Source organism: Epinephelus lanceolatus, chromosome 21 (assembly GCF_041903045.1).
Source record: "Epinephelus lanceolatus isolate andai-2023 chromosome 21, ASM4190304v1, whole genome shotgun sequence".
Lineage (NCBI taxonomy): Eukaryota > Metazoa > Chordata > Actinopteri > Perciformes > Serranidae > Epinephelus > Epinephelus lanceolatus.
The window spans coordinates 31399203-31423064 of NC_135754.1; the positions used below are offsets into that span (position 1 = coordinate 31399203).

Here is a 23862-nt window from a genome sequence, read left to right on the forward strand (position 1 = left end):
GTCTGAGACATCAAACGACAAGAAATTCAGAGAGAGGGAGATGGAGAGCAGGAGCGGTGAAAGCCGGGGGTGGTGGTGGTTGTGACACAATTTTTTTTTTCCCCCGAGTTCTTGGTCACGGCACAGGGATTGTAAGCACTGTTACCCAAACCAGCTTATAGTATCATGAGTGTATACATTGTGGCAGCAGCAGCAGCAGCAGCAGCAGCAGGTCTACCAGGCACACAAGGACTCACAATGCAGATGATGCTTCATAGTGATCATACCGAGAAAGAGACAGCAGACAGAAGTTAACCATCCATTCAGCGGCATTCTTTACTCAACTTTGCGAGGATGATGCTGTAAAATCACTGAGTGTGTCGGCTCGCCACAGCAATTATAATGCTCCCGTGCTTCCCGCCACTTTGTTTGCCTTTTTGACATTAAACACAGAAATGCCAAGCTTTCTCGCAACTGCTTCTCTAAAACTTTGGAATAAATACAGCAGACAAAGAATGAAAAAATCCATCATTTTATATAAGTGTGACCTCCAAAGCTCACGTACAGCAGCGATAGGAACATACTTCTAAGCATCTTTTCCCTGACTCTAATCTAAGTCCTCACTGTGGTGGAGCCAGCCCAAATTGTGCAAAGAAATTCAGCTAATATCAACTCAAATTATGTGCAAGGCTCATTTCTTCAACCTATTCTGTTTCTCTTTTTTTCTGCGTAATTTGCTCTTAATTGACTAATCTGGTTAAATGAGGGTTTAAAATAGTATGTACTGTATGCTGCAACTGTTAACCATTCTTATTACGGGTGAGTGCACATGTCTAAAGCTCTCCGGTGCAGCAACACCGTGCTGAACCAGAGTGGGGTGAGCAGGAAGTCATGAGCAGCGGCTTAAACATATATTCAAGCAACTCCTCACCACATTTGTTTGAGGTTCGTGTTACAGCTAATGCCAGTATAATGCATGTGTGTGTATAATGGGTGGAGAGCACAGTTGCTCATCTGTCTGTTTACTGTATGACTTAAGTTAAGACAGACAGAAATAGATCACACTGCAGCAGTAGTACAGACTTAGCTCAATGCAAAACACATAATAAAACATTTGTAGAGTTTAAGAGAAAACTCTTAAGAGTTCACGTCAAGGCAGCAGGCAGCCAATCCTCCTGCCATTTAAAAAACACATTTAATATATTCAATCTCCATCTTTCTGATTTGGGATAAAAGCAGATGCTGCCACCGTCCACTCTCCTCGAGCCCTTTGTCTTCAAAATGTCAACTTTTCAGGAAGCTCAGTGACAATGGCTTTTTTTTTTTTCAAATGGTAATCTAAAGGGTTTTAGAGGGCTTTATAATATATCAGTGGTGGGATTTCTCAAGCCATAAGGGAGCATGTAATCCTTCATTTCATCTGAACAAGACAGTCTACAGCCATGCTGGTGGCTCTGTGAGGCTGCACTTAGACACAGCAGTGCTCTGAGCTAAGTGCTAAAGCCAGCATGCTAACGTGCTCACAATGACAATGGCTAATCATCCAAACTAAGATGTTAACCGAGCGGCAACCTCCAGAGCTGAAAAATAAAGCCAACGAAAAACTGCAGTGGCTGTAATGGCCACAGGAATAAACATGTTCACAGCCTGGTAGAAAATGGTTTTGGTTTCTATAGCTAATGTCCTCATTTATGATAACTGTATGGGGGATGAATTATTATATAACTCACCTGTTTAAATATTACTAAGGCTTAAAGTTGCCAATAATTACACCGGGTGCACAACCTATTTTTCCTGTTTTAATGGAGCGTTTCCCCAACGCATTCCCCACCCCCAGAACAACGCTGCGAGGTTCCGTCGTTGACAGACCTGGCCAGATGCAGGTGGCTAGCTAGCGTGCTGTCGGCGAGAGCTGTTTAGCGAAGTCATCTAGCAGAAGAGCTAGCAATATCTTCCTGCAAAGTCACTGTACCAACTGAACTGAGACGAGCTGAGTAGTGTGCTATTGAAAGAGCTGATATATATATAGAAATGAATGCGAAATTCGAAAATATAGAGTAATTATCAACCGCATAGAAATCAACCTACGGGCAACAATCACTTTTAATAGTGGAAAAAAAGCTCATGCTTATTGTTCTTTTGCATAAATAAATGAGCTATTGTTTGTTTGTTTACAACTACGATTGCAATTTCATTCTGTTCCGTTTCTCCCATCTTGTCAACGGCCGAGTAGGAAAAAATCCAACGCCTCCACGGTCCGACGGTCAACGGAACCGCTACCGTGCTGTGCGCTAGTCTGTTACTATCTGTCATTTTCACCTCCGTTGGAATGAATGACTTCCGGTCAGCGTCAATCCGTCAATGCGTTAGGTTGTGCACCTAGCTTTAGGGACATGTCCGCTTTGAGAGTTAGGTGGGTGCCTCTGTTGACAAGTCGTTACTACAGTAAGGACGCTGGTTAAGTAATGTAAGCATGGCATAACCCCAGATGCACAGAGTAGGTGTAGCCTTAGCTGCTGCTATTTCAGTGTGTTTTCAGTTAATGAAAGCAAACCGTAACATTTCGGTAGCCTAAAAAAAAGTCTACTAAAGACCCTCTAAGGAGTAACATGTTCAGTTTTTCCAGTTAGTATGTTTACTTTTCATGGTTTTAAGCCTGTTTGTTGCTAGCAAAAAATAGCATTAGCATTATCGCCATTAGCTGTAAATGCACCGTGCTGACTAAGCAGCTAGCATTGGGGTTAGCATCATCCTTTCATCCATGTATGGTCACTTCTGGCTCCAAAAAAACCAAGATGGCGATGGCCAAAATGCCAAACAGGAGTCCACAAACCAATGGGTGACATCACTAAAGCTACGTGCATTATATTACACAGTCAATGATGTTCACCATCTTAGATTGGCGTGTTAGCATGCTAACATTTTCCAACTAGCACTGAACACAGAGTTCAGCTGAGGCTGATGGGAATGTCATTAGTTTGGCAGATATTTGGGTGTAAACCAAAGTACTGGACAAACAATTTTGCGGCACTCACTATTGCTAGTGAGTGTTAAAAGTGAGTGGATCATATTAGTGAACATAAATTGTCCTTAGGTGGACAAGAATGTGTCGAGCAAAGTCCATGGCAATCCATCCAATACTTAAAAATCAATCTTGTACGGGTGTTAGAGGAGAGTCAGAGGATCACAAAAGTCAATCCATCCTCTGGGGAGTGTGATTAATCTGTTTAAAGTCGTGTTAATCCATCCAGGACCAAAGTGGTGTATCGCCCCACTAACCGCCTGACATTGCCATCCCTAGAACCACATCACTAGCACCGCTAAAAATAATGTTGAAAAGTTGTTTTCAACAGACAGTAAAAACATACCAACAATAATAACAGGATACAGGTGTCAGGTTCACAAGAAAAAAATCGAAACGCCCTATTCTGCACCCAAACTAAACACTTGTTCCTTATACCAGAGACTAACTTTCCACCAATTCTCTGCAATCTGTTGTCAAGATTTGAGATATTCTGCTCACTCACAAACACACAGTCAAACAAACAAAAACAAAATCTCCTTGGCAGAGGAAATAAAGAACTCCTTCAGAGCTATGAGTATGTGTGTAAAGTAGATGCGTTCACTCGCCACATACTGAGTGTTAATACGGTGTTGGTACGGTCTGTAGAGGACCCCGCTGATTGACCACATCTAGGAAGTGAGCCAGCACAGATGCCACAGTGAGAAACTACAACTGACAGCCAGGAGGAAGAAGACGGCACCAGAGTTATCCACGACTGGATCAACTGCCATCGAAGAAACTCAGGCAGAATACATCAAGTACGCCTCTGTCAGATAAACAACTCAAACATCATTTTATTACAGGACTGGTGAAACATTTTGGCCAGAGGGACACATCTTAATTAATTTAGTCTACAAAGAAGCCTCAATAGGTGTTTTGTTTGACATTATTTTGCAGGTGGTGAGAAGATTAAAAGTACATGGAAAAAAATCTATAAAATGAGTGAGACTAAATAACTAATGTGATAAGTAAAACAATGTGCAAGTGAGGAACAATGAACACTTCTCCATAGATATTGAATGACTATTTTTCCATTCAAAGATGCCCAGCCCACATGGGCTTACAAGACTCTACTTGCATTACAATCAAATGTGAGAGAAAACAAAAGAACAGAAAGCAAATACGTAATACTGTACACATGTGCCAAGCACAGTAGATATCAACTTATTATTGATCCAAATGTAGCACAAATTTTACTTGAAATTTAAGGGAATATATTTAAGAAAATGCACTTTTCTATCCACTACTCTTATTCAAATATTGTGGATTGTGTCATCGTGGTAAGCAGTAGGTGGCATTAATTCTCCAGTCAGCAGTCACCATGTATGTACAAAGAGAACTGGATACTTAGTTGGAGGTGAAGCCCCGTTCAATCCTTTTAAAGTCACTCAGTGGCGCATGAAGCCAAATAAAAGGTCAACTTCCCGGGCCCATAGAGCAGGCACACTAGAGACTTCGCCGGCTAAACATCTGCCAGTTTAGCCCTCCACTAACTTGTACGGAAATAATCGTGCAACTCCTCTAGACTTTCCGAATGTTATTGGACTGAGTTGATAAAGTCCTAATAGTGAAGCAAGTCATTTCGTAGGGGTTGTAACACTCAAAAAATGTATCCACTGATCTACAGACGTCTTTTTCACATTGTAAGTCTATGGAGAATAAATCTTTCTGGGCCCCATGGCTTCACATGACGTACCAGGAAGTTACATCGAATTGGCTTTAAAGTCCGGTGCACTTCCTGGTGGCCACTGCTGAACAGGGCATACCAAGTTGACGTAATCAAAAGAGCACCAGTCAAACATCAATCAAAGGAAAACTATGGATGTATAGTAACAGAGACCACACTGGACAATAGAAATAGAGAGTTTTAGACAACTAAAGGCCAGTTTAGACCAAAGATTCATGGCGAGACAAGTTGAAACTTGCAACTACTTGCAACGCTCCGTTCTCCAACGTTGTAAAACCCTGCCAGTTCACACCAATGCAACTAGATGAGACGGTGTATCATCTCTATGCAACAACTCTCTGTACTTCCTTTCTGATTTGCACCTTTTCAGGCTTATTTTGTGGCTGAATATAATTTGTAGCTTCTTAGAATGTGAATGAGGATAGTGATAGTGAGATACTGGCTACAGCTGCATTTGTAGTAGCCATGAAACGGCGAAAAACATAAAACAAGCATCAGATGGACTGTACTCTTAATGAATACACTACAATAATTCAAATAACCCACGGTGTTGGGTAATTGGGACACAGGGCCCAACACCGGCAAACCATGAGGACGGAAACAGGGGGCTTTGGGGGGGACAATTGGCTGTTGAAACAGGCTTTACATTCTAATAGCAGCTGCCTGTGATTTGACCAGCTGAGTTGCAGGTGACACCATCAGCCGGCTTTAATGAAGCGCAGACCGGCCAGTTCACACTGATGCAACTTTTCTCTGCAACATTCTAAAACGGTTTCGTCTCGTCGCGAATCTTTGGTCTGAACTGGGCTTAATATTGCAGCTATGTGCTCTCGGAGGAGTTCTGGTAATACTCCTGTGAGCATATGTGATAAAAGCCATCCAGAGACGATGGAGAGAACTTGTAGTGGCCTTTGCAACAACAGTATGTCATAACTATACTTCGTCTTTTATTGGATGAGTCAGGATTTTTCTTGCACAAATTCAAAATGCGTATAAAACCAAGTGAAAGGAAATGCACCAATTTTAAAAATATGTTACTGTTTTGACTTAAAAAGCATCTTCCTACTTACAAAGTACACGTCACTCATGTCTGATCACAACTGGTGAATCCACACTGGATTCTGTCGTGTTTATTTACAGAATAAATCTCTGCACAATGGATTTGAACAGGAAGGAGAAGCAGGCATAGAGTATATCAGTGGATATAAAGGGGAATTAGTTAAGAACTCTTGACCTTCAGTAGAAAAGAACTCAAGTGTTGGGGAAGTGTCTCTTAACCTTTTCTTCTGCTACCTCACAAAAGAATCCAAGGCACACAACCCTTAACCACTAAGATAAAATTCACACATATTCTACAGTGTTCATCTTTTGTTGCTTTTCTCCAGAGTCTTAAAAAGTTAGCACGGTGAGGTCACAGCAGTCCACGGTGACCGGCCAGTCTCCCATGTAAAAAGTTAGATTCCTCTTTCAAACCAATGTCCTGCCTCATTTCGATAAGCCGCTCTTGCACCTGCAGTGACGAACTTGCACTACCTTGTAACAAGCTTCAAGGAGACTGTGACGGACTGAGCGTTCACGTCACACTGTGCCTACAAGAGCATCCACAACAATTTCCTCATATTTATACATCAACAGTTTTTAAATCTTCTGCAGTACACCTGTGAAACTCAAGAGCTTGCACGCTGCTGAGTGCCAGCTGACAATGACTGTGCTAAGAGAGACTAAAAGCATTTTTTTTTTATTTCCCCTTAGAATCAGTTTCTGGATAAATTATGCTGAATGGGAGATTACCATTTCTTTTGGTTTTTGTCTCCCTGATCTCACCTCCATAAAATGGCGAAGTGAGACTCTGTCTATTGGAGTAAATCCCTTCTATAGCAGCAGCTCCAGGAGACTAAATCCCAGGGACTTCTCTCCTGCAGCTCTGTTGTCAGTGTGTGCCAGGCTGAGGATGGGTGACAGTGTGATGGATGGCAGCAGGCAAATCCACTCCTCTAATGAGCTTATGAATAAATATCTCTAGTCTGTGTGTGCAGATGCACGTGGCCGTGAAATAGATATTTGTTACATGCTCCGGATGTGAGGGTGTGAATATGAATATGCATGTGGCATGTATGTACATGTGAGATTAGAGTGAGAGCGGGGAGGGGATGCAGAAAGAGATCAGCGACAATGGACAATGTGAAAATTCAAAAAGCTGATCTCTATTCCCAAGATTGTCAGCGAATACACACAGCCTTTGGTGAAATCATCAACAAAAAAGAAAGCAAGTCAATATTGTGATTCAAATTCACATTTGCGGCGTGTTGTGCATATGAAAGAGGAGCGCTTCTTTTTGACACGAGAGTCCCCACAGACTCAACCTGGGTTTTCAACAAACAAGATCTGAATATGAATTGGAGACTCTAATATGCAACGCGTTTTTCATTTGCTGCAGATAAGAGAACGATAAGCAGGGAGACATTTCTGTGGGGATGAAGTATCGTCTGAACCACCGTCTCAGTTACATACGACCTCAGGCGCCCACTCAGACAAAGACACAGGCACCCACACACAACATACACGCACATACAGAACAATAATGCGAGTGAGGACATACATCGCCCAGCTGTCTGCAACCCAAGCAGAGCTTTACAGGAGCCGAGCATGCGGCCCTGGTCACTATGGTAACAGCAGAGCACAGGGAAACGACGAGTCCTGTCCACCTTTTTTCCAAGGTTGTGGTAACGCAGGGAGAGGGTGATTTCACTGACACTGAAAGCTTCAAGGTCCCGACACATTTGCTCAAATGTAATCACACGACTTGTTTGTATGGACAGCTCTGGGTCTTCCTCTTGTCACCTCGATTCAAGGAAGTCGGCTTTCAAAAATACAACCTACTGCAACTGAGGCTGTGATCTTTTGTGGTGTGGCTATTCATGACCGCCGCACCTCAGAGAGAAGTGATGTGGTCTTTATCAAGTTTGTTTAGAAATGTGAGGACGATATAGGGGATGTTATATATGTTTATTTTCTGGGAGGGCTGGGTGATGATGTTTAATCAATATCACACTATTTTAGGGTCATTTGCAAATATATTATGATAAAATTGTGATATATTGATATATGGTATTTTCTCCCCCGTTAAAGGTTGTTTTAGGGAGTTTTTCCTTATCCACTGTGACGGTCCACTTGTGTATAAAACATTAAAGTCAAATGACGCTGGACTGTCATTTACTGTTATGTCTTGCATTAGAGGAAACTCCTCACCTCAACATACCATAACATTGAAATACCCTCAACAAGGTCTTTCTTTTACAGTTTGCTCAGACTAATTACTGTAGACAACAGAAACGTGTAAAACACTAACATAATATAAGCATATCATCAAGCTACGTTTCCTCTAAAGGTTTACTATTATGTAGTGGATAACAGCCATTACTATCCATGTTAAAGGCAAACTCCATTTGCATTGTCTTATGGGTTTTTCAAAAGGTAACTCCCAGTCAGCTGTTGGCAAAAAGCAGTGACGTAGGTTACAGCATGCATACCCTCCCCTCCCTGAACCCTCACACTGACAGTGTAAGCATGGAGAGTGAGGAAAGTTGAGCAGATCATGCTATTTTATTGATATTAAACATTTATTTAACCAGGTGAAGACACATTGAGAGTCAATCTAGTATAATACTGCATTTGTACTGTCCATACCGATCAGCACAGTCCCAGTTTTGCAGAAGGCAGGAGTACCGCCATAGAACCTACGCAATATACTGCCGTAGACACCACGTTCGTTTGGATTCATATGTTGCACAATGAGTCAAACAAGTGATAAGAGGCAGTGGTAGAGCAGCGACTTCTTGTGCACTGTGATGTAAAATTATAGTTTTCTCATTGGAGTTTGGTGGCTTTGAGCAGGAGCGGCAGCAAATTGTATTTTTGCCACTTAAAAAAGGACCACCTCAAAAAAATCCATATCAGTTCAAGCTTATGCAATATTTAGAATATTTCCACCACTTAAGCTCACACTCAGACAGCCCTTTCAACGGGAAACTGAAGCTGTTTTATTGCCCTCTTCAAAGCCACCACACTCAATTAACAGAAACAGTCATTTTAACTCACAGCACACAGGAGTTGCTCTTCCACTGCCTTCATACAGCATATAAAATACCAAGTCAAAATGATGCTGTAGCGTGTTCTTTTGTTGTGCCTTACACGGAACGAAACTCGTCCTACATGAAAAACAAAACCCTCAACAAGCAATATAGTTCTCTGTTTGCAATTTGCTCAGAGTAATTCATTTAAACAACAGTAATTCATACAGTCATAATAACATAAGCATAATATCAAGTTGCGGTCCCACTAAAAGTTGGGAAATGGTAATACTGGGAATACATTGGTCAAATCACCGTCATGTTCTCCATTTAAATGTTTAATTTGAATGCCTTGTACATAATATTGTACAGGTATATTCTCTTACGTCATCATACAAACTGTAACGTCTCAAGAAAAGGTTGAGTATGATGCTTTGATGTTAATGTTCAAGACAAGTAAGTTGAAATAAAATGTGGAAGTGTGGACTCCCATCACATGACCTCAGCTTGAGTCAGAGTGGAGTCTCAAATTTGACGTCTCTAACTTGACAAAATCAAAAAACGACTTGTAACTCGACTTGGACTTAAGCACCAATGACTCATGACTTCACCTGGACTGGAGCTTTTGATACCTTCCACCAAGCCAATTTGGGAAGAGAACGATATGAGATGAGGCAAATACAAGAGGACGGAGCAGAAACATACAAAATATTAAAGTGCAATGTCAGCGCTACTGTTTTATGATTAAGTTGATAAGAAGTTGTTAACAAATTTGTTTTAACAAATAAATACCAATTTTGAAATTTTATATATATATATATATATATATATATATATATATATATATATATATATATATATATATATATATATATACAGTACAGGCCAAAAGTTTGGACACACCTTCTCATTCAATGCGTTTTCTTTATTTTCATGACTATTCACATTGTAGATTCTCACTGAAGGCATCAAAACTATGAATGAACACATGTGGAGTTATGTACTTAACAAAAAAAGGTGAAATAACTGAAAACATGTTTTATATTCTAGTTTCTTCAAAATAGCCACCCTTTGCTCTGATTACTGCTTTGCACACTCTTGGCATTCTCTCGATGAGCTTCACGAGGTAGTCACCTGAAATGGTTTTCCAGCAGTCTTGAAGGAGTTCCCAGAGGTGTTTAGCACTTGTTGGCCCCTTTGCCTTCACTCTGCGGTCCAGCTCACCCCAAACCATCTCGATTGGGTTCAGGTCCGGTGACTGTGGAGGCCAGGTCATCTGCCGCAGCACTCCATCACTCTCCTTCTTGGTCAAATAGCCCTTACACAGCCTGGAGGTGTGTTTGGGGTCACTGTCCTGTTGAAAAATAAATGATCGTCCAACTAAAAGCAAACCGGATGGGATGGCATGTCGCTGCAGGATGCTGTGGTAGCCATGCTGGTTCAGTGTGCCTTCAATTTTGAATAAATCCCCAACAGTGTCACCAGCCCAAACAAATCTCTTCTGCTTGTTGCCTCTCCTTAGCAGTGGTTTCCTAGCAGCTATTTGACCATGAAGGCCTGATTGGCGCAGTCTCCTCTTAACAGTTGTTCTAGAGATGGGTCTGCTGCTAGAACTCTGTGTGGCATTCATCTGGTCTCTGATCTGAGCTGCTGTTAACTTGCGATTTCTGAGGCTGGTGACTCGGATGAACTTATCCTCAGAAGCAGAGGTGACTCTTGATCTTCCTTTCCTGGGTCGGTCCTCATGTGTGCCAGTTTCGTTGTAGCGCTTGATGGTTTTGCGACTCCACTTGGGGACACATTTAAAGTTTTTGCAATTTTCTGGACTGACTGACCTTCATTTCTTAAAGTAATGATGGCCACTCGTTTTTCTTTAGTTAGCTGATTGATTCTTGCCATAATATGAATTTTAACAGTTGTCCAATAGGGCTGTCGGCTGTGTATTAACCTGACTTCTGCACAACACAACTGATGGTCCCAACCCCATTGATAAAGCAAGAAATTCCACTAATTAACCCTGATGAGGCACACCTGTGAAGTGGAAACCATTTCAGGTGACTACCTCTTGAAGCTCATGGAGAGAATGCCAAGAGTGTGCAAAGCAGTAATCAGAGCAAAGGGTGGCTATTTTGAAGAAACTAGAATATAAAACATGTTTTCAGTTATTTCACCTTTTTTTGTTAAGTACATAACTCCACATGTGTTCATTCATAGTTTTGATGCCTTCAGTGAGAATCTACAATGTAAATAGTCATGAAAATAAAGAAAACACATTGAATGAGAAGGTGTGTCCAAACTTTTGGCCTGTACTGTATATGTAATGTATTACTATCATATTGTTGTTAAAATGGCATTAAATTTGGTGACAAGCACATTATGACTTGTTGAGGACTCAAAACTCAAAGTTAAGGACTTGGGACATGACTGCAAAGACCTGAGACTTGCAAAACAATGACTTGGTTCCACCTCTGAGATGTAATATGTTCTTACTTTTTCATCTCGTACACTCCCTCACCAGGGGAACTCCATCGAGGCCACATTAGCTGTTAGTAGCATAACACACCCAAATCTCAGACCAAACAGTCGGCAGTCAAGTTGCATTGTGGGTAATGTTTTGACAGGTTTTGACACTGAAGGAGAATGGGTGGAATGAAACAGACGACATCTCTGGTTATGTTAATGAAGTGCAATACTAAGTTGGTGGAGTACTCTTTAATACATTATACATAAAGTGAAACACAGATGTGGCTGATAATTAATGTGTGCTTGATAGCGAGGGTTTCAGACGTGCTGTTTTACATTAATTTCACCAGTCTTAATGTATGGCCCAGGGGCTTGTTCCCAGTGTGCACGCAGTAATCCGGCTCACAGACCACGGGTGATTTTGTCTCGTTGACTTGTTGAACGAAACAATGCAGACCAGATGTTGCAGTGCAGCACAGCGAGAAGCTCAGTCACAGCCTTGAAAACAGAGGCTGCTGACTGTCAGCAGCAAGTGTAAGTCCATTAGCCAGACTGCCTCTCCCTCTTTTATGTATGTGAGCGAGTGTGTCTGCACACACGCACATGTGTATCTATCATTACAGCCTTGGGAGGATTAGCCGAGCAAGGTGAGGCACAGGCGGAATTTTAAGAGGGCGGAGGGAGGGGCTGATTTTCTAAGAACGCTCATTAGCCGAGCTCCCCTCGCCCCAAAAAGCTCTTAATTCAACGTTTCACATAACCTCATTGGGCCTGGATTAGACAAACAGCACAAAATCAAGTGATATCAAAGCTACATCAATGAAAGAGTAAGTTAATCTGGAGGACATGAATCTATGTGGGAGAAGGATTCTGAGCTGTTTATTCATCCAAGTGTCCAAAATCACACTGATTTTTCACAAAGCATTGATCTGTATGCAGCCGTCCAGGACTGGGACAAGAGAGGCGATCTGAAATCTGATTGGCTTTTAAAAGTTTTAGAAAACTGGACAGAGGAACATAGAGGGTAATCCATTTTCCAATGAAATTTTTTGGCGAGACAGCTGCCAAGCTGCAGACCACCATTTGGGACCAAAAAAAAAAATGCTGTGTTTCCAGCAGCTTAATTTTCACCTTATTTTGAAGACACTGGTGGCATTTCTGGCATCAATTTGGCCACCAAAATGGTTGTCTTTTAGCGAAACGACGGCGGCACTTCCTGCCATAATTATGCCATCAAATGCAGATGTTTTTTAGAGAGATATCGGCGGTATTTCAAGCGGTGATTGTGCCGCCAAAAGCAGGAGTTATTAAGCAAGATATTGGCAACATCTCCTGCCATGACTGTGCCACCAAAACCGGTGTATTTTTGCAAGACATTGGCGGCATTTCAAGTGGCAACTGTGCCACCCAAACCTGGCCTTTTAAGCCAAAGCATGTTCTTTTTCTAACTATAACCAAGTGGTTTTTGTGCCTAAACATAACCACAGATTAACAACAGCACTGAAATGTGAAGTTTCAACATATCCGCTACATAATACCAATGTTGTCCATGGTTTGCAGAAACGTACAATGCCAACATTTATCCTGGTGATTGGTTGGTTTTACTTCCTGGCTACATTTTCTATTGACCCACCATATTACTTTTATCAGGGTTTACTGGTAATTGCAAACTGAGCTTGTATCTAACTACTATTTGTTGTTCCTAGGGCTCTTTATAAGAGTGTTTAAACTGCTAATCAAGTGCACTGTTTTCGTAATTATTGCTCAAACAGAGCACCCCAGCTTGATGTTATTTCAAAGAAATCAATAGGGTTCTGTTTTATCAAATTCTGCCACACTGGGCGACGTATTTGCTCTGAGCAGGTTTATTTTTATCATTCCATCTCTGGTCTAAAGCCCTGTTGTGTACATACGTACTTAGGTCCACTGCAGGCTCTCTGGGCAGCTGTCTACTCCAGTGAACAAACCCTTCTTTCCTGAAGGACTCTGACTCAGCTGCTGAGGCACAGCGGCTATTGTTAACACTGAGCAGTTGAGACAGTGTTAACTTTACTTTCTTATGGTTTCACTCCTTCAGTGGCCTGGGTGACACAGGAAGTGTGACAGTCAACTTTTCACATAGCTCAGCGTCAGTCACGGGAGGCCTTGGACTCCTGAAGCCAAAGGATACAAGCAAGCTGTAAAGTTAAATAGGATAGCAGTTTAAGAAAGCGAGAGTAGCATAATTGCCAAGGACACCACTTGATACGGTGGCCTAATAATAGCAAGACTGCCTTGACCTGTCCCAGCTGGAGTTCAGCCTTTTGTGGGGATATTTATAACCTCCCAGCTACACTCACTTTGAGGACCACACCCTTGTCATTGAGAAAATCAGGACGAGCCGCATGTTTCTCTGCTGGTATTCAATTAAGGAATTAAAATTAAACACTCAAAGAAGACAAAAAATAAGGAGCGGCATTACATGACTGATCTCAAAGCATCCGATTAAGCTTCTGATTAAGATGTTTCTGATAATCGGGGCACTATCTTTAGTACGACATAAAATGAACATCATATTCTTTCATGTCTGACACAAGCTGTAATCAACTGTTGCTCTTATGTAATCCTGCAGACATAGTTAGCAGACTGATTGCAGACATACAAAGTCAGAGCTGTTATCCAGACAAATGCCTCATAGTGGTTCAGCGGCCTGAAATGACTGAGCAAATAAGTTAACGGCAGACAGACAAGTGGTGAATGTTAATACTGAGGCTGGTGTCATTGTGCAGTCCTGTGCAGCAGTGTGTAAGGGTTTGGATATGCATGGAAACACACACACACACACACCCACAATAACACACTTCTTTTGGCCTCTGTGTGTATTCTCACAGAGAAATGTTTGCTCAGCTCTCCACCACCAGCATTCGCAGAAAGCACTGAGGTGGTATATGTAACCCACTGCTCTGTTTTGTAAGCAAATCATTATTATCGGTATTAATAGCACACTGCGGGTTTCTCTTTTCCACTCCACGGCTTTTTTTTTTTCCAGAAGGTACTGCTAAATATCCAGATAAACCCAACTGTAAGCACACTAAGGGGTAGTAAGATAGTTATAGTAACTTGGTTTTTAAAGCAGCTCTCATGCAAAGGCGTGGGCTTTTTGCTTTACCTAAGGTTTATAATTCAGACAGATAAAACAATCTGTAGCAATGCCATGTTTTGTGGTAAAAAAAAATAAAATAAAAATTGCTAAACATGTAAATATAAATCCATCAAACATTGGAGATTCAAGAGTAAAACCAAAGGAAATACGAAAGCCCTGAGGAATTAAACCCAGAGGAAAGAAGATGTGTCAAGTTTGCTATTCCAAGGTCAAGTTGCAGGATATTCCACAAAAGGAAGCCTCTATAGTTTAATTGTGTATAAAATGGGAAGGTCTAAAAGAGAAGACAGTGAAGGTATTTAATGGTCTGTTAATTTTTGGTATAAAGGAGTTGGTGGGTCATTTCAAGTTTTACCAAACAAATAAAAGAGCTTTAAAATCAGTTCCATGAGCAGCGGGATAATGTGATCTCTTCTTTCAGCATTTGTTAAAATTCTAGACACAGGAAAGGTCTTTAGCTATGCTCCTTAGTTAATGTTGGGATTTAAGATGGGGAAATCAGGGTCTAAAACTGCTCTAAATTATGTATATGTTTTAATCTGTTTGGCTAGATACTGATTGAAACTCATCTCTTCCTACCAGGTTCTTCTTCCTCATTTAGTTTTGAAGTTTCCCTCACCTCTATGCATTGATGTACTGAGAGCATTGGGCTCATCTGACAATGGTAAACGGCACTATGATGATGTAACCAAGTGGGATCACGTTTAGTATGGTAATGTATTTGGGTCCTTGTCAACCATTTTCCAAAATGAATGCACATAATAAAGAATAAATAACAACTAGTAAACAAACAAAAGTAAAAAGAAAATAGAAAAGGATCTAGAATGGTTCCTTGAGGAACGCCATTGTCAATATCACAAAGAATGCTAAGTATTAAAGAAACTATACAAGAACACCATCCAAGACACCCACCCATTTCACAAGACTGTCAATTAAATGATCTATTGTATCACACAGCCTCTTAAGCACCAACAATGATTCTTAGTTCCTGTATTACTTTCACAAGACTGTTCCAGTGTTGTTTGGCTCGATAACCAGTCTGAAACTTTTGTAAAATGCTGCTGTCATTTAGGTGATCAAAGAAGTATTTCACTGTTGAAAAGATGGTCTTTTCATTACACTGAGCTGTCTGTGTAGTAGACAGATGCAAATACTTTTGAAACTAGTGCTATACGACCAGAGAAAACAGGCTGTGGCATTCGCTTTTGCTCAAGAGGTAAAAAACCTACAACTACGAGAATGCACTGCACTGCAGAGGACCAATAAACACTTCTGCTGTTGGATAACGTTATGTGAGGTTGTCAATTTTCACACAGGCCGTCTGGTGACAAAGGATCTCAAATTACAGTTGAATGGTAACTATAATTTCTGGCAAGAAATACACAACGCAATATCAGAATCTTGGTTCATATTTGATCAGCAATGGTTAGTTTTACTGTTTGATCTCAGTTTTTTCAGCCTTTGTTTTTTACAATAGTATGCAGACCACTTCCTGTTGTCAGATTCTCATATTACAGCCAAACAGTGCACTAAATAATGTTTATGAAGACATTTTAGGCAAGAAACAGGCAATACAGTAACAGAATCTTGGTTTATAATTGATCAGCACTACCTAGTTTTACAGTTTAATCACAGTTCGGTCTGAATTTCAGAGAGAGAGGGGCAGCCCTCTGTCTCGATCCACGCCTATACTCTTTGTGTCTGTGGTGGCGGGCAAAGGAAAATGAATTACCATCTGTAGTTTGAGCAACAGCCCTAGAGCCAGTGGAAATCCACCAGATAACATGTGAATTTGAGCTGTGAAATGAGTAGGGAGATCTGGGTGTGGGAAAGATGGAAGGAAGTTTACCACAGTTCATTTACACATACTAATCACATTGTTTCCAAACAAAGCTGGTTGAAAAATGGCAAAGTATCCTTTTGGGTACATGATTAAAAACTTTTTTAAAAAGTTTACCAAAGAAAGGGAGATTACAGACGGGCTTGTAATTGCTGAGTTTGGCACTGTCTGGGTTGCATGTCTTTAGCAGAGGGTATACGGTAGCTGTTTTGAAGGCTTTGGAGATTTTCTAATGGCAGGTTGTTATAAACACTGGGAGCTGATTTTAAGGAGCATGGTTGGAGAGGGATCGAGAACAGAACAGGATGACTTCATCTTGCTAATGGCAGTACTAACTGTACTTTCTCTCATCATAATAAAAGATTGTGGTTCTAGATCCCAGGGAGTTGTTACAGAGTTTGCATTACCAGCTCTCTTGATGACTAATTTCAAAGTTTGCACGTTTGAGAAGTTCTGTTTGACTGTTAAGGAAATGGACTTCTGCCATAAAAAGCTGAGGGGGAGAGTTGCTGGGTCACCTTGACCAGAGACGAAGGAATAAGATGACACCCTCCAACTAGTTTTCTACAACTCCAAAATTCGATTCCTCTCCTAACCTTTTGCACTGAGAAGAGAAGTGAGGGATTTATAAGGACAGTGGTGTCACCAATGCTTGATTTATAGCTGGGGTGTCATGCACGGTACGGACTGTGCCCACCCGCCAATAGTGTCACTCAGCAGGCTGCTTTTGTAATCAAGATTGAGTGGTGAAACAGGCCTACAGCTGCATCAGTAACACAGACACCAAACTGTTACTAAGTGGTGAATACAGCCTATAATATACTGGTTAGCAAGCATGTTAATCTTCAGAGGCACTGAATATTAATCCAGTTATGGTTACATTTGATATATAGTGTGTCAGGTTAAATGAAGAGTGTGTAGGATTCAGTGGCGTCTCGTGGTAAGGAGTCTAAATTGCAACCAGCTGAAAATTCTCCCATGTGCCAAGCATGAACTCCCAGTTAGGATTCCTTTAGTGTTCATTGTTCAGGTGGTTTTTACCAGGAGATGAATTATTGGCTAAGCTCTCTTCCTCTCCTAAATGAACAGACCAGGTGAATAAAACACTGATGAAGCGGTTTCACATTAAAAATCAATGTTTTTCCAAAGCCGTCTGGCTCAACGCAGAGGAATGATGAAAATGGAAATGGCCCTATCTCGAGCCAGTTTGCTTTGTCCGTTCTGGGCTACTCTAAAAACATGGCAGTGCAACGGGACGATCTCTGCAGACAAGGACTTGCTCCCTATGTGACTAGATCTCTGTGTTTTTCTGATGCTGTTCGGCTCGTTGCAGAGGAGCTGCTAACCACGGTGGCCAATGTGAAAACACTTATGGCCCCATCTAGAGCCAGTATTTGGTTTGTTTGTTTTGGGCTACTGTAGAAACATGGCCATGTAACACAGTAACCTCCGTAGACAAGGACCTGCTCCCTATGTAGATAAAAACAGCTAAATTCTAAAGTAACAAAAACACAACAATTCTTTTTTTCAGGTGATTAAACACTAAAGAAAACATACTTATTATTTTATATCCCATTCCTGCCAATATATCCTCCTAAATCCTACACGCTGACCTTTAATTGATGCCTAAAAATGGACCAAAGAAGGCTGGATTTCAGACGGTCTGTCATATTTATTTCATAACTTATCCCAGGCTTACAAGCCATTTGTCTGAGACACACTCAAGAGGTTGCAAGGGAAGGAAATTGAGCAATTATCTAAATCAATATCACTCTGATCCACTACAGAGGCTATATGAGGTTTAATTTTCAGGTAAGTGGGGCACATCAGCTGAGAAGCCAGTGACTCAAAAAGCCAGGTTTAACTTACTTTTCTATGAGATCACAGGCACTGGCATACACCTACAAGACATGTGAAGAACTCGGGTGGAAGCAGAGATGAGAATAACCTTGGAAAACACACTATAGCAGCCACTTCAAGAAATGTACTGCACCACACATTTTTACTGGGTATTCTCAGACAGTGACATACTGTCTAATACAACTGTCTCAGACTTGAAGTACCTATATTTTTCTGTGCCGCTTGCTCTCTTAACAGTTTCTCTGACTAACAAATACTTGTCCTCACTCAGCTAAAACATGTAGAGAGAATAGAGAAATAAAACAAATCTCACTGTGTCATAACCATGAAGAGATGCTGTATATCACTGCAGATAAGACCTCATTCATTCTGCTCCATCAGATCCAAATAACCCCACGAGGGATCCTAAAACCCCGGAAACGTTCTCCCACCTTGGACCCAATCAACAAGGCTGTTTATCCACCCTGAAATTGAAGTTCTCAGTGTCATTGCCCGACGCATCCTGAATGACAGCTGACAAAGTGAGCTCATCAAAGCACTCTCCAGGTGGTGGTACTAAGTGGTGTGAAAACTGGCTGTGGGCGCCTCATCAAAAACCATTCACCTGAGACCGGCAATAGCAGCTGCTGATGAGGTGCTTGTGTTTTGCTGGCAGACATTGTTATTGAGACATTTTGTTCTGTTCACACACCAGCTAGCAGTCCCCTGGGATAAGGCAGGAGAGGTAGGCAGCCTGCAGCACTGGGAACTGGAAGGAGGAACCACATCCTAGCACATGACGAGGTGGCTCTGGTACACAATAACAAGCTGCTGCCGCTGCTGCCGACTGCACGGTGTGGGGGAAAAACTATTCAACCATATGCTACACATGACGCTGGGCTCTGGAAGGAAAAGTGAGACACACAACAACAAGAACAAGCACCATTAGCCGCCCACAGCTTGTGCTTAGACATGCACGGTCCAACAGACATACACATACGCACGTACACAATCAAAGACAATTGAATGCTCACCCACGCTGACGCATGAAACAGAGCAGCTCGAAAAAAAACACTTATCGCACTCTGGTTGATTCACAGGTCCTCGAGCCTACATTGTCATTAGAGTGCAGCCCTTTGACAAATGCATCATTTCACAGAGAGAAATTACTTTCCCTGCTCTCCTCCCATTAGCCCCATGTCTGCACAAACGTCATTCGAACCAGCGGCCGACGCAGCCGGCTCCAGCTGTGAGATCAGACAGACACTGGGGTGAGCAAAGGTGGAGCAGCAGGTGAAAGGGAGGGGAGGGGAGGGGTGGACGGGGGGGGGGGGGGGGGGGGGGGTTTGCAGGCACAGATGGAGCAATGAAACAAGCAAAAGAGGGTGTGGCAAGGGCTCACCATTCTCAAACCAGATCTCGCATTCCTGAAGGCTGGAGTACGGCACCAACTCCCCTCCTTCCCCCTCCAGCGACACGAGCAGTCCTTCCTCCCTGAGCGACGACCAGTTCATCAAAAATAATCAAGGAGAAAAGAAAAACAAAAACAGGGGGAAAAGAACCTGCAGCCGAGCAGGAGAGGAGAAGTGCGGAGGAACAGGAGCTCTCTCTGCTGTCTCTCTTTCCTTCCCCCCTTGTTTCCTTTCTGAGGAAATCTCCACAGGTTTCAGTGCTGATGCTGCCCGCTCTTACAGTCGCAGTAAGTGATACAGAGCCAGGCGAGATATGGCAGTGACGGGAGGAGCGAGAGGAGGAGGAGGAGGAGGAAAGAGGAAGGGAAGGGAGGGAGGATGGAAGAGAACGCAGCAGTCACTGTGTCACTGGGGGACACAGAGGTGACACCTCTATGATGGCAGTAGTACCGAGGGCTGACAGGTGACCGAAACCTTCGCCACTACGCAAAGAAGAAGAAGATGAAGAAGGAAAAAAAAAAAACAAGCACAGGGAGCTTTTCCTGTGAGGAGCCCGTGGAGTGGAGCACAGATAGCTCCTCATTCCCCTCCGTGACTGCATTAGCGCTTAGCGTGTTATGTATAGATGTGAGAGGCGCACTCTCACTATAGGAACAGGAGCCCAGGTCTACAACAGATGAATGGTGCAGTGCTGCTGTTGTCATGGCAACCGCAGAGCAAAAGGAGGGGGAGGAGAAGGGTGGGTATTGAGGGAGGAAGGAAAATGGCATAAAAAAGAAAAGGAGGGAGGGAGGGAGGGAGGGTATTATTAAAGGAACACAGTTTTTGTGGACGGAGCTTTGGGGACACATCAGATCACAAGTAGGGAAAAAAGAGAGCAGAGGTATTATTTGATGGGAAACAAGGGTTTCAATACTCCATTTTCCTCCTAGGCTCAGGCATCCCCGCCTGTCCTTGTTTTACCCTTGAAACTGTATTTGTACAGCTGCAGCCATGTTTTACGGCTATTTAGGGGTTCAAACCCGCGGGGGGCTCAGAGTTTATTGTGTGCCGCCTTTGCTTTAGTCGGGAGTTCATATCCGCAGCCCGCTGTTTTCAAAGTGTTTGTCATTAATCTCCTCCAGTCACACTTATTTCCCCAGAGTGACATCTCCAACAAGCGTTTGCAGCGTGTTACCAACGAGCCTTACAGATGTGACACGGTAACGGGTCAAAGTTTTTGAGCGCACCACCAATCCTTGGGTCTCTTATCCAACTATCCCTGCGGTCAAACCTTCAAACACCCTCTGGATAATCAGTGCACAGTCATTTACTTTTGGCCATTTTTAGTTTTTGCCAGGAAAAAAATAACTCACAAGTGAGGTCTATTGTCGGCTGGTCGCATACTGTCAACATGATGCAACATATTCCAGTGAGATGACAAGTGGGGGTGGTTGATCACATGCCTGGTTATGATTAAAACGAGCACAGATACACATGCTCGGGGAGGTTGCATAAGTGTTTGAGAAACAGAAACATCGGGGAACATAAAACCTAAACTTTGCTGACTAGTGTTTTTTTTGTAAATAAAAACATCAATCTTGTGCAAGTGTGTGTGGTCTTCAGATCATCTCTAAACATCATCATGCAGCTCCTGACAGCTGACAGGAAACAAAGCTCTGTGTTTTGTCATTTTTTAACTTGCCTCTTCCCCGTGTCTTATCCGCACCTTTACCTGAAAGAGGTGCTTTTTTATTTTAAAACTTTAACTTGTGCCTTTTTTAATCAGCAACCCACATTCATAAATATCTATTCAGTCTATCAGATGCAAAAAAGTTGTTTTAGAAAACACTCTTGTAATAAACTTTTTCTTCTTCTGTATAATTTACTACAAATTCTTCATTGCATGTTCAAAAGCATCGCCACGGAGCTGTACGTCTCCCACAATCAATGTTTGTTACTTTGTTTTTAATTTCATGGGCATTGATTTCTTCATGTTTTTTTGTCCTAATGTCGTTATGCCTTATGTTTCTTTAATCACACATCGAGTTTTTCTTTACAATTGTAATCAATAAATTCGTTTTAAGATCTCTTCTGCATCTCCCAACATGATTTTAAAATTGTTTATCATGTGTTAACCAAACTATGTTCAGTAATTACACATACCTCAAACAAATGAACAAAGAGTGGTCTAGAAATCTGCTCACCAACTGGAGTTTAAGCTTCTACTGTTTCCTGCCTTTACTGCATCACTTCAGTTATACTGGACAACAGTATAGCCTACATGTTAGGGAGACACTCAAGTATCCATTGAGCTCTTGTTTTCCTCTAGTTTTGTGTGTAGATGTGCGTCACAAAGGCATAATCAACGAGACACTCCAAGGTAAACATAGAGGTAGATGAGAGGACCAATACCACTGTCTTATATCTGTACGTTTAACAGAAAGCTACAGCTAGCAGCCACCAGCTTAGCTTAGCACATGGACTGGAAACGGGGAAACAGCTAGCCTGGCTCTGTCCAGTGTTGACAAAATCCACCTCCCAGCACCTCCAAAGGTCACTAACAATCACCACATTATAACTTGTTTGTTAAATCGGTACAAAAACAGATATAACGTGTTAATTAGCGGTTTCAATTTTCCACATTTTGACACGATAAACAAGGGCGTTAATGGCCTGGTAACAGCCGAACTGGCTGATACATCACTTCTTTTGACTACATTTGCATGCACAAAATATTCCAGTTTTTTGCCTTTATTCTGAAAAAGATAGTATTCCTCATTAGCTGTTTACATGGCTAATGAAAATCAATATTCCCCTAATATTCCTGTTTACATGCAGCTGTGCATACTCCCAATTAAATAACCGTTATCAGTTGTTATAAGCATCGTAGATATGGGTTAAAAGGGGCCTGCCACATCTATTGTCAGGTTCAAAAGGCCATTAACAGGCAATGAAATGGCTATTTACGTTTATTGTTAGGTGGCAACCTTGTGTGACAATGTGACAATTGTGACAGGAGCAAAGAAAGAAATCAGATGACGCAGTATAAAGAACAAGAAAGTCCGCATTGGCTGGCTGGGTGTGAGGGGTGGTGGATGGGTCAAACAAACACAGGACTTTCACCGAGGACAGCAGGGTTTGTTTCTCCTGTGAAACCAAAAGGCAACGTTTTTATTTTACTTATTTTAACCCGTCAATTGCTGTTGCTTTTCTAAACCTAACTACGTAGTGAAACCTAACAAATCTGTGACATAACCTCTTTGATAAAGCTTACAGTTAGGGCTGGCTCAGGCTTGCCTTGGACCAGCCCCTAGTTAGGCTGGTATAGACCCAATCTGCCGGAAAACTTCCTATGACACACTGAGCTTCTCTCTCCGTTTGCAAACCTTCATGTTCAATTAATTCATGTTTCTAACTCGGCGTTTTCCCTGGAGCTGAGATTTCTCATCTTGCAGGTTCCTGCAGATCAGGGTTATGACTGGATCATGGGTCGTTGTTGCAGGGCTGCTGCAACACTGTCTGATGCCTACTACTACTACTGCTGCTATTATTAGTCATACCTCTACTGTTATTATACACTTATTCTAATTTTCACAAACACTTACTATAATATATTAATATGTATCATATATGCCACTATATACTACTATTACTGTTATTCATATTGCTATTATTATTGTCTATTATCATTGTTATAGTTGCCCCTTCTTATTTATGGGGCTAAAAAACACAGATTAATGACCTATAATGGGCTGATAACATCAGTGTCAGGTGTATAATTGCACTTAACGAAGGAAAAGTAGATATGTGATAATATTTCATCACCAAAATGTCCAAACTATTTGGCTGATGACTGAAATATAACACGAATTTTTGTCACAGCACTTAATTCAGCTGGTTCTTTAGTGCTCCTCCTGAGGGCATCATACCTCCATTTCAATTACTCCTTTCTACACTTAACCTTCACTCTTTATTTTTCACCTGTGACAGTGGAGCTGAAAATGTCACATTTCCTTTCAGCGGAACAAATGATTTGGAGGGTCCGTGGTGGCCAGGATGGTTGAGGCAAGAAATAATGACAATAATTGAAGAACGATTTTCTCGAGGTGCGATGCTGGTGTAAGGAGGCGTGGAGATTGAGATGTCCCAAATGTCAGTGTTCATTTCAAAAATTCTCAGAGGATAGCAGATGCCATATAAAACGCAGGGCTGGCTAAGGAGGCGTGGAGAGAGGGAGATTGAGATGTCCCAAATGCCAACCCTCCTCTCAAAAACACAGAGAGGACAAGATACCATAAAATGCTTGAGGCGTGCTGCACTGCAGGTTTGTGTTAGATGACTTAAAGGAAAAGTCCAGATTTCACGTCGTGGTGTCCAGAAACAA

General features: G+C 41.9%; 1 protein-coding gene across 11 annotated transcripts in view; it reads right to left on the bottom strand.

The window, feature by feature from the left end:
- Positions 1 to 23862, bottom strand: part of tanc2b (tetratricopeptide repeat, ankyrin repeat and coiled-coil containing 2b) — a 254073-nt gene that overhangs the window by 80898 nt on the left and 149313 nt on the right. For 2 of the 11 annotated variants that reach the window (XM_078163104.1, XM_078163102.1), the window contains exon 1: positions 19487 to 19720. The exons of 8 other annotated variants lie outside the window; for them this stretch is intronic. In XM_078163104.1, the coding sequence (XP_078019230.1) occupies positions 19487 to 19598 (112 nt within the window). In that variant the 5' untranslated portion in view covers positions 19599 to 19720. Of the gene's footprint in view, positions 1 to 19486; positions 19721 to 23862 lie in introns of those variants that run through there. One more of the 11 variants, XM_078163105.1, reaches the window with a different exon arrangement.